At 39.9% G+C, this 10,607-nt stretch overlaps 1 protein-coding gene across 1 annotated transcript; it reads left to right on the forward strand.

The window, feature by feature from the left end:
• Window positions 1–2,444: 2,444 nt before the first annotated feature.
• Window positions 2,445–10,389, forward strand: LOC143587593 (uncharacterized). The gene is made up of 4 exons (XM_077068841.1): window positions 2,445–3,449; window positions 3,496–4,896; window positions 9,484–10,021; window positions 10,311–10,389. Exons 2-4 carry the CDS (start codon window positions 3,591–3,593, stop codon window positions 10,387–10,389), a joined length of 1,923 nt encoding a protein of 640 aa, XP_076924956.1. The 5' UTR covers window positions 2,445–3,449; window positions 3,496–3,590.
• Window positions 10,390–10,607: the final 218 nt, after the last annotated feature.

Raw genomic sequence — 10,607 nt, forward strand, 5'->3', positions numbered from 1 at the left:
CTAACCACGGGGCCGTTGCCAGCTCACACAAAAGACAAAACAAATCTGGCACATGTCATAAATGTACACGGGGCCGAGCTCATCATGCACGGGGCTGTGCCTCACCATCCAGATTGCTTATAAATAGTGGCTCATGTTGCATTCATCAAGTGTGCCTTGAAAAGAATTCTCTCCGGTTTTCACTTATAAAAACACACACTAACACTCACTTTGAAGATATAGTGAAGAGTTTGAAGGTTTGGAGGTCATCACCACTAATCATCATCATCATCAACCATCATTACCATTATTAAGAAGATGGATTCATCTACATTTGGTTAGATTGTTCCAAGTTTAATCATGTATTTGTTATTATCAATCATCTTAATGTTTATCATCATGCTCATTATGAGCTAAACTCCTTTTACCATCTAAAATCTATGAAGAAGCTTTGTTTTACTTGATAATTAATCAAGACATGTGATGTAGTCTAGTTAAGTACATGGTTATATTACAATTATCTTTTGATGAGAAATGTTTCACCATCTTAAATCACCAATTCAAAGTTGGTGGTTGTCAATCTTATTGGCAATCGTTCATGATCGATTCATATTCTTGAAAGATAGAAATACTTTGATACATTATCGAAACATGGATCCTTATATTGTACTTAGAAATGATGAGATATAAGTTATGGTGTATTTTTCTAAACCTTGGTAATCTGAAAATGGTTGTGCTTAGGATATCAAATTTGTTAAAGAAACCATATGTTAACGGAATGTGTAATTATAACCTACTTAAATCAACCAAGGGGAGGTTGTGTGATGAACTACAACCACCCGAAGTTGTTAGAATTGGTATTCGAGAAATTGAAGTCAATTATAATCTTTCTACTTTACGACACTACTTGCCAACTTAAATTGACATCATTGAGATGGTATGACATTAGGAAAGGGTGGACTTTAAAATGCGCATATCATCTCCTTAGTGCCAAAGATGCTCACTTAAGGTTTAAGGAGCTATCTATCATATATTGCTATGGTAAGTTTATCACATGTCTACATATTAATTATCAATGCTAAAATGGAGCGGATTCTTGATCTTAGATGGTAACCTTCGCATAATTGAACAACTCGTTTAGAATTTCTTGTCTTGGTCACCTATATATTATATATAAGTATTTACATTTCATAAAAAGTTAAAAATATTAACCCCAAAATTAATGAAACTTCCGATTAAAGTGAAACAACGATTTATTATTAGAAACCTTTGTGTTCACGGATCGATACTTGGTTCTTACCAATACTATTCTACATATGCGATAGTTACACTTGCCTATTTTGTGTGTCTAGTCTTTGTAGAAATCACTTTTATAAATTTAAAACACGATCTTGTGCAAAATCAAATCATTCCATCCATCATATTTTATACTACTACACGCGCACACGCATCAAAGTTTTTGGCGACGTTGCCGGGGATACACGGTACGTTTCTAAGAACGATCCAAGTTTTAATTTAATCATTGTCTATAATTGTACAAAGTTTTAACTTCTATTTTATATTGTTTTACTTTTATTTTTTTTACTAAATACTCAAATATATATATAATTTTATGGCTATCCTACTTTTTACCATTATTTACCTTACCTTACTTTAGCTTAATTAATTTAGACCTTAGTTTAGTTAAAATAGCTTAGCCTAACTCATAGTTTAATTTAGTCTAACTTTAGCTAATTTTTACTTTAGTGTTTAATTTTGATTTAGTCCCATGTATGTCCTCTACTTCTGAGCCTGAGCTTGTTTCTCCAATTTCTGAACCGGAACGAATCTTTCGTCGACGAACTCGTAAACGGACTACAGAAACCGCCGAAGCAATCAAAGACGAATTAGTAGACGCCACCACATTAGGAGAAAATCAAACCGAAGAAATGATGGCGGCCCAGAACAATGAGCCAAACATGAGCCAGTATGCCAAGCCATCTCTCGAAGGCTACGGCAATCGAGTGGCTCCACCCGAAATCACCGAAAATTTCAAAATCAAATCTAGCACCATTCATATGGTGGAAAATTCAGTTCGATTTCATGGTCTCCTCGACGAAGACCCTCTTTCTCACATATCTCGATTCTTACGAATCTGCGGAACCTTTAAAATCTAAAACTGTTCGGAAGATCAAATCAAACTCAAACTCTTTCCTTTCTCTCTGAGAGGCCAAGCCCTAGAATGGATAGAATCTCTTTCCTCTGGTTCCATAACCACTTGGGACCAGATAGTTGAACAGTTCCTCCTCAAATATTTTCCGCCCGATAAAGTTGCCAAATACCGAGGTAGCATTACCGGATTCCGGACTGATGATGATGAGTCGTTACACGCAGCATGGGAAAGATAAAAAAAAGTCTTCTAAGAAGATGCCCACATCATGGACTGAGCATATGGTTACAAGTACAAACTTTCTTTGACGCACAATCCAGTCAAAACAAACAGGCCATCGACCAAATCGCTGGTGGAGACCTGGGATCCAAATCACCTAACGAAGCATTTGAAGTTCTGGAGAACGCCGCAAAGAAGAGTTTCTCTTACAACCCACCAAGATCTACACCTACCCATAAAGGAATACACCACGTTGATTCCAACACTCTTGTCACTGCACAGCTTGAAGCCCTTTTCTTAAAAATTCGAACAACTTCAAGCCGAGCTATCAAAAACCAGACTCACATGTGATACTTGTGGAGGAAATCATAAGACGAATGACTGTAAACAAGTCATTATGGCCATGGAAGAAGTCGATTTCATCACTCGACAGAACAACGTTTTCAGCAACAACTACAATCCAGGATGGAGAAACCACCCGAATTTCAGCTGGAAAGACGGAGGTAACACTCAACCTTTACCCGGATTCGAAAAGAGACCAATGAATCAATCTTTCCAGCCTAAACCTCAATACCAAGATCAAAGTTCTAGTAGCAATCAAAACCCAAGCTACTCTAAGATCAAAGAAATGTTAATCCAACTAATGACCAAAACAAATGAAGCAGAAAAGAAAGCCGACTCAAGAGTTGTTGATATCAGCGGAGTATTATTAAAACATGAAGCCGATCTTAAAAGTCAACAAGCATCACTTCAGAACCTAGAAACCCAAATCGGACAAATTGCCCGACAATTATCCGAAAGACCACCTGGCACTCTTACAAGCAACATAATCACCAACCCAAATGCAACAGCTAACGCCGTTACACTCCGGAGCAGTACGACCACTGTTGTCTCACCAACTTCAAAACCAGTTATGGAAAAGAAGTCTCCTGATGAAACACAAGAAAGGCTGACCCCAACAAGCATAATCCAGCCTAAGGAGCCAGTCCGAACCTATGTTCCACCTATTCCATACCCTGGAAGACTGAAGCAGGAGCGATTGGAAGCCCAGTATGGGAAGTTTCTATAACTCTTTAAACAACTCCATATTAACATCCCTTTTGTCGAAGATATTGCTCAGATGCCAAAATATGCCAAGTTTCTCAAAGAAGTGCTGACAAACAAAAGGAAGCTGGAGGAGCTCTCGCATGTCACCCTAAGTGAAGAATGTTCGGCTGTCCTCCAAAGCAAGCTACCGACAAATATGACCGATCCAGGGGGCTTTACTATCCCTTGTCTCATAGGAAATTTATCTGTTAGCAATGCCTTGGCTGACCTAGGAGCTAGTATTAATTTAATTCCTTATGTGGTTTTTGCAAAACTAGGGATAGGAGAACCAAAGCCCACCCGCATGAGCATTCAGTTAGCCGACCGATCCATTAAATATACTCAGGGCATTGTTAAAAACATGCTTGTCAAAATTGACAAGTTTGTTTTCCCAGTAGATTTTGTGATTCTAGACATGGAGGAAGACAAAAGTGTACCTCTAATTCTAGGAAGACCCTTCTTAGCCACCGCAAAGGCTATCATTGATGTTTGCATCGGTAAACTCACTCTCAGGGTCAATGACGAGGCAATCACTTTTGACATAGGAAAATCTATGCAATATCCGCAACAGCACGATGACACTTTATATTGTGTTGACATCATAGACTCCGTCGTAAGTTGCTATATGCGAGATTCCTCCATCAATACTCCCTTAGAAATACAAGTCTTAGACAAAACACTCAACAAACCCATTTTAGAAAACGAAAATCTCAATAATAACCACCAAGAAGAATCAGAAATAATATGCGAAATCATTGAAAACAATGAAAAATCAAAACCATCAATCGAAGAACCACCAGCTTTAGAGTTAAAAGAACTACCAAAACATCTCAAATACGCCTTTCTAGAGAAAGATTCACAACTTCCAGTAATTATTTCATCTCACTTTTCCAAAGAAGAGAAAGACGAACTTCTTAAGGTTCTCAAAAACCACAAGAAGGCTATCGCATGGAAGATCATGGATATCAAGGGCATCAGTCCTTCTTTCTGTACTCACAAAATCCTCATGGAAGAAGAATACAAACCCGTGGTCCAACATCAAAGACGTCTCAATCCCAACATGCAAGATGTGGTGAAGAAGGAAGTAATCAAATTACTTGATGCCGGATTAATCTACTCGATCTCAGATTCACCTTGGGTTAGTCCTGTTCAGGGAGTACCCAAGAAGGGAGGGATGACGGTCGTAATGAATGAGAAGGATGAGTTGATACCAATGAGGACCATCACAGGCTGGCGAGTTTGCATTGATTACCGGAAGCTTAATGATGCCACGAGAAAAGATCATTTTCCACTTCCTTTCATAGATCAAATGCTCGAACGATTATCTGGAAAAATGGTCTACTGTTTTCTTGATGGATTCTCCGGATACTTTCAGATTCCCATTGCTCCTGAAGATCAGGAGAAAACTACTTTTACATGTCCGTACGGAACCTTCGTTTACCGAAGAATGCCATTTGGACTATGTAATGCTCCAGCCACCTTCCAACGTTGCATGTTGTCCATCTTTCTTGAAATGATCGAACACTCTATGGAAGTTTTCATGGACGACTTCTCAGTCTTTGGAGACTCCTTCGATCATTGCCTGAAAAACCTAAACAAAATGTTAGCTAGGTGTGAAGAAGTAAACTTAGTACTCAACTGGAAAAAATGCCACTTTATGGTAAAGGAAGGCATTGTTTTAGGACACAAGATTTCTCAAAATGGACTAGAAGTTGATAGGGCCAAAATAGAAACCATATCCAAACTTCCGCCACCGACTTTAGTCAAAGCCATTAGAAATTTTCTAGGTCACGCAGGTTTCTACCACCGCTTCATAAAAGACTACTAAAAAATTTCAAGACCTATGACCAAACTTCTGGAGAAAGACGCACCATTCGTTTTCTCTGAGGAGTGTGTTGAGTCATTCAATACACTAAAAGACAAACTTGTCAACGCACCAATCATGACCACACCCGATTGGACCCTTCCATTCGAAATCATGTGCAATGCAAGTGACTTTGCAGTTGGAGCCATACTCGGACAACGCAAAGAAAAACACTTTCACCCAATTTACTATGCCAGTAAAACTCTTAACGATGCACAAGAAAATTACACCACAACAGAAAAAGAGTTACTAGCAGTAGTATTTGCATTTGAAAATTTTAGATCATACCTAGTTCTTTCCAAAACCATAGTTTACACTGATCATGCCGCAATACGATACCTATTCAACAAACAAGATGCCAAACCTAGACTCATCCGGTGGATCCTACTACTCCAAGAATTCGATATCGAAGTTAAAGACAAGAAAGGAGCAGATAATGTAGCCGCAGACCATCTTTCACGTTTAGAATGTCCAACTCCCGAAGAACTTCACAAAGAAATTATCAATGATAATTTCCCACATGAAGTCCTCATGCACATTCAAGACGTGATAAAGGAAAAAGACGAAAGTCCTTGGTATGCCGACTTCGCAAATTACTTAGCTTGTAGGATTCTCAGAAAAGGACTTACCCATCAACAGCGAAAGAAATTTTTCTCCGACCTTAAGTTTTACTTCTGGGAAGATCTATACGTATTTAGGATAGGTGCGGATCAAGTCATTCGAAGGTGCCTAGCAGGTAAGGAAGCCTTAGACATTCTCAAACACTGCCACGAAGGACCAACAGGCGGGCACCACGGTACCGCCACCACGGTCAGGAAAGTGTTTGATGCAGGATTTTTCTGGCCTACTATATACAAAGATACACATACTTTGATCCAAGCATGCGATGCTTGTCAAAGAGCCGGAAACATCTCATCAAAAAATGAGATGGCCCAAAAGGGCATTCAAATTTGTGAAATCTTTGATGTATGGGGAATAGATTTCATGGGGCCATTTCCTAACTCATTCGGAAATAAATACATCCTTGTAGCAGTCGATTACGTGTCTAAATGGGTAGAAGCACAAGCTCTTCCCACTAATGATTCTCGAGTAGTTGTACGATTTCTGAAAAAGTTGTTCTCAAGATTCGAAACGCCAAAAGCCCTCATCAGCGACAGAGGTACTCACTTCTGTAACACCCTGATGGACAAGGTCTTAGCACGATATGGGGTTCACCACCGACTGGCAACACCATATCACCCGCAGACTAGTGGACAGGTGGAAATCTCGAATCGAGGAATTAAGAGAATTTTGGAAAGAAGTGTGGGGATGAATCGCAAAAATTGGGCAGAAAAATTATATGACGCATTGTGGGCCCTTAGGACGGCCAACAAAACTCCAATAGGAACGACACCCTTCAAACTCGTTTACGGGAAGGCAAGTCATCTACCAGTAGAATTAAAACACAAAGCCTACTGGACCCTTAAAGTAGTGAATTTTGATCTAACGTCCGCCGGAGCAAACCGGGAAGATCAAATTCGTGAGCTCGAGGAACTGAGAACAATGGCCTATGAAAATTCATGGTCCTACAAGGAAAAAGACTAAACGCATACACGACGCTCATTTAATAGGAAACAAAAAATTTCAAGACGGCGATCATGTACTGTTATACAACGCTCGTTTACGTCTTTTCCCTGGAAACCTGAAATCCCGATGGATAGGTCCATACGTGGTTGAAACATTTTTTGACTACGGAACCATCGAAATTTCAAATTCAAACGGCCAGAAGTTCAAGGTAAATGGACATCGATTAAAGCCATATATCGACGGTCCACTTAAATAAGTGTTGGAGGTATTAACTCTCCAAACTTCTTGATTAGGAAATTAAGAAAATAAGGTCTGGCCAAGACCTTCTAAAAGCTAGGCCCAGTAAATATTTAAACTAAAAAAAAAAGTTTAGAAAATATAAAAACCACGGGGTCGTGCTCTCAAAAGCACGGTCCCGTGCCTAAAAATGCGGGCCGGCATCTACGCTGCAAAAATCTCAGTCAGACTGGTTGTAACAGAATTGTCAGAGCAAAAACACGGGGGCGTACTTCCAAAAGCACGGTGCCGTGCTTGGTTTCCTGTTTGGTTATAAAAGGCACCTTTTGTCATTGCATTCCTTGCACAAACCAAAACAAAAACCAAAAAACTTCTAAAAATTCAGCATGCCAACTGAGATGAACGAAGCAATCCCCGTTTCCCGAAATCCGAGAAACGATGCCCGCCATGTTTCCAAAACCGAACTTCTCTTGAAACTTCAAGAACTCGTGAAAGAACTCACCGAAATGAATCTCCTTATGGAGATGCGTCTCGTGCAACTCACCGAATCGGTAGAAAATATGAAAATGGAACTCCGAGACATCAACGAGCAACTCCAGTTTCAAGTTCTCGGTTTCACGTATTTTCCACCACCAGGACCATTCGGAGGAGGAGAACCTTTCGGGGAACTCTAGGAAACTTAAATTTATGTTTTTATGTGTAATCAAGTGCATTAAGCACAATGTGTTAGGACTTCGGGCTTAACCCGACTATTTTCTTTTCTTAGGAAACCCGGGCTTATCCCGAAATTGTTCTAGGATATTTATTTAATGAAAAGTAATTTTTAGATGACCAAACTTCCAAATTATCATAATAAACGTCATTCAACAAATTCAGGATCGTGAATCATGTTGAAAATAAAAATGAAATTCACTGTGACAAAAAGCACGGGGTCGTGCTTTCCTAAACACATCGCCGTGGTCACCCTAGAATCTTCAGCATGATACGCGCTGACTCCGTACAATTCTCTGACTCAGAAACATTTATTCTTCTAGCAGCACGGGGCCGTGTTTCTAAAAACACGGTGCCGTGTTCAACTTCCCAGTCTCTACATAATGCATGCATAAATTCACTATTCCATTCACAGCAAACATAAAACTACCTAAATGGAAGGAAAACGGGTTGAATGGAAGCCAGTGAAAAAGGGGAAACAACATGATTCTTCCCTCCTCGAGGAACAAGTCATGCGACTCCAATGCATCGTAAGAGATCAAGTTGAGAGCAACATGCAGACCGAAGCTCGAGTAGTCGAGTTGATTAACAAAGTCGACCTGCTTAGGTTCGAAAACTTCCATGTTGTGGATGGCCACCACAAGGATGTGACTTCCAAACTTAACTTTCTCAACAGAGAAATTTTCACGCTCAACAAAAATCTTGACGAACTTTTGGAAGCCAAACGAGCACCACCACACATCCAGGACTTGTTCGGGAGTGGTGGCCGTTGAAGTTCTGACTTTGTCTCATGTTTAAGTTGTTCCCGCTAGTGCTATGTGTTAGGACCCGAGAATTGTTGTTGTACTTTTCATTTCATCTATCTTTAATTATGTTTTTAGTTTTTTTAATGAAATTTAGGATGTTTTTACCAAGTTTAAAATAACCAGAAAATAAAATCCCAGTTAAAAACAAACCAGCACAACAAATAAACAAAACAGTACTTTCTGCACTATGCAGCACGGTACCGTGCTTCTAAAAGCACGGGGCATGTTTTTTTAGTGTCAGTGCAGTTACGAGTTTTAACTTGATAAAATAACTTTCTCACACAACCAACCCTATTTTTCACTGCATTTTGAACCGAAAACCGCCGACCTTCAATTGTTTTGCTAATTTCTTCATCAATTCGTCAATTCTAACCTAAGGTATGTTAATTTAAGAATTGTATTGTCCAAATTCGTCATTCTAGGTTTAGATTAACCCTAAAAATTTCCAAATCGACGAAATTGGGTCAAAACCCGAAGAGGGTATGGGTTATTATGCTTGTTTATGATGAATAGATTGTTGAAAGATTGATAGTTAGGGTTTAATTGAAAGAAACAATTCGGGTTTTTGGGTTTTGACATAAATACCCAACTTATCGTTAAACCCAATTGATATAACCGGTTAGAAACGAGGGTTCGAGTCTGAGTAAGTTAAAAATTGATATAAAAAAATGAGCTGTGCACAAAACAACACGAGTCGTGGTCAACTAAAAGTCAAACATCAAATGAACTGAACCAGAAGCAGCAGCACGATACCGTGCTTCTGAAAGCACGCCGCCGTGCTTTGCTCTCTGTTTCAGCAAAATGAAAATATTTCATGAGTTTTGACTAATTTAAGTGTAAATTGCAAATGGCTGAGTATGGGGAAGATTTTCATGCGTTCCTTGTCTTCGGAAACCACAAGAAAAAGGACCAATTGGCAAACGAAAGATTAACGTACCTCAACAATAGATATTCAGAAGCCCACTTCCGTGCATGTGAAGACACAGTAAGAAACGTAAACCAATGGGACCGTTATCAAATCATTGTGAGGGGACCTTGGAGACGGGTTTTTAACCAGACTGGGGATTCAGTTACAGAACTCACAAAAGAATTCCTAGCCTCGTTCAACTTTAAGAAGAAAAAGTTTGACATGTGGGATACTAAGGCAATCGAGTTTCGTTGTGGGGGTGTTTGGCATACAACTTCTGTCACCCAGCTGGGAATAGATTTGGGTATTTACACGGGCGAAGAAACTGATACCGACATCTGGTTTGAAGCAAAAACAACATTTACAGATGAAGGTGATGATGATGAAGCCGTAGCAGGTGCCATAAAGGAAGAAGCTTGGGAACAGTTAAGTTATGGAACAATAACGTACATGCCAAGCGTTTCTAAAAGCACAGCACTGCGTGACCCGCTGATGAGGTACATCTATCGTTTTTTGAGTCATACCGTTAACGCTAGAGGACAGAGTGAGGGGGTTGTTAACCTGAAGGATCTTTGGGCATTATACTGCATGAAAAACGAAATATCATGCAATATCACTATGCTATTTTGCAAACTTTTCATGATAAATGCTACTGCCCGAGGAAATTCCCCAATCTTTGGTGGTCCCTGGATCTACAACCTCTACCAAGCCTATGGTGCAGACACAGAAGGAACTCCAAGCCCACACACGATCGCTCTCAACCTTGATTACTGTGAGAGCATGCAGATGGTTCAGCAAATTAGCCCAGGTGTGTGGAGATTCTATGACAAGAACAACCAAGTGTGGGACCCAGAAGACCCGCTAGAGATGATGATGATTCAGGATGTGCATGAGAGACGACAATCACCACCCAGACAATATCGCCGCCGAACTTACCATCAGACAGGAGGCCCATCTTCATCAGGGGCCGGCCCAGTTCATCACACGATAGCCGATACTCTTTCGAGGGTATATTTGGACTTATTGATCAGTTCTCAGCTAACACTACTGCCTCATTTAACTGGATTACAGAGCAGATGGCTG

Source organism: Bidens hawaiensis, unplaced genomic scaffold, assembly GCF_021521415.1.
Source record: "Bidens hawaiensis isolate Kalapana, Puna unplaced genomic scaffold, B.hawaiensis_p1.1 tig00035581_1, whole genome shotgun sequence".
NCBI classification, from domain to species: Eukaryota; Viridiplantae; Streptophyta; class Magnoliopsida; order Asterales; family Asteraceae; genus Bidens; species Bidens hawaiensis.

Bases quoted from the DNA above. Each gene is read 5' to 3' on its own strand.
- LOC143587593 (XM_077068841.1), top strand. From the start codon at position 3,591: ATGACCGATCCAGGGGGCTTTACTATCCCTTGTCTCATAGGAAATTTA. The intron at 4,897-9,483 runs GTAATGCTCCAG...AGTATGGGGAAG, and splicing joins AAGAATGCCATTTGGACTAT to ATTTTCATGCGTTCCTTGTC. The intron at 10,022-10,310 runs GTACATCTATCG...GAGAGCATGCAG, and splicing joins CTGCGTGACCCGCTGATGAG to ATGGTTCAGCAAATTAGCCC.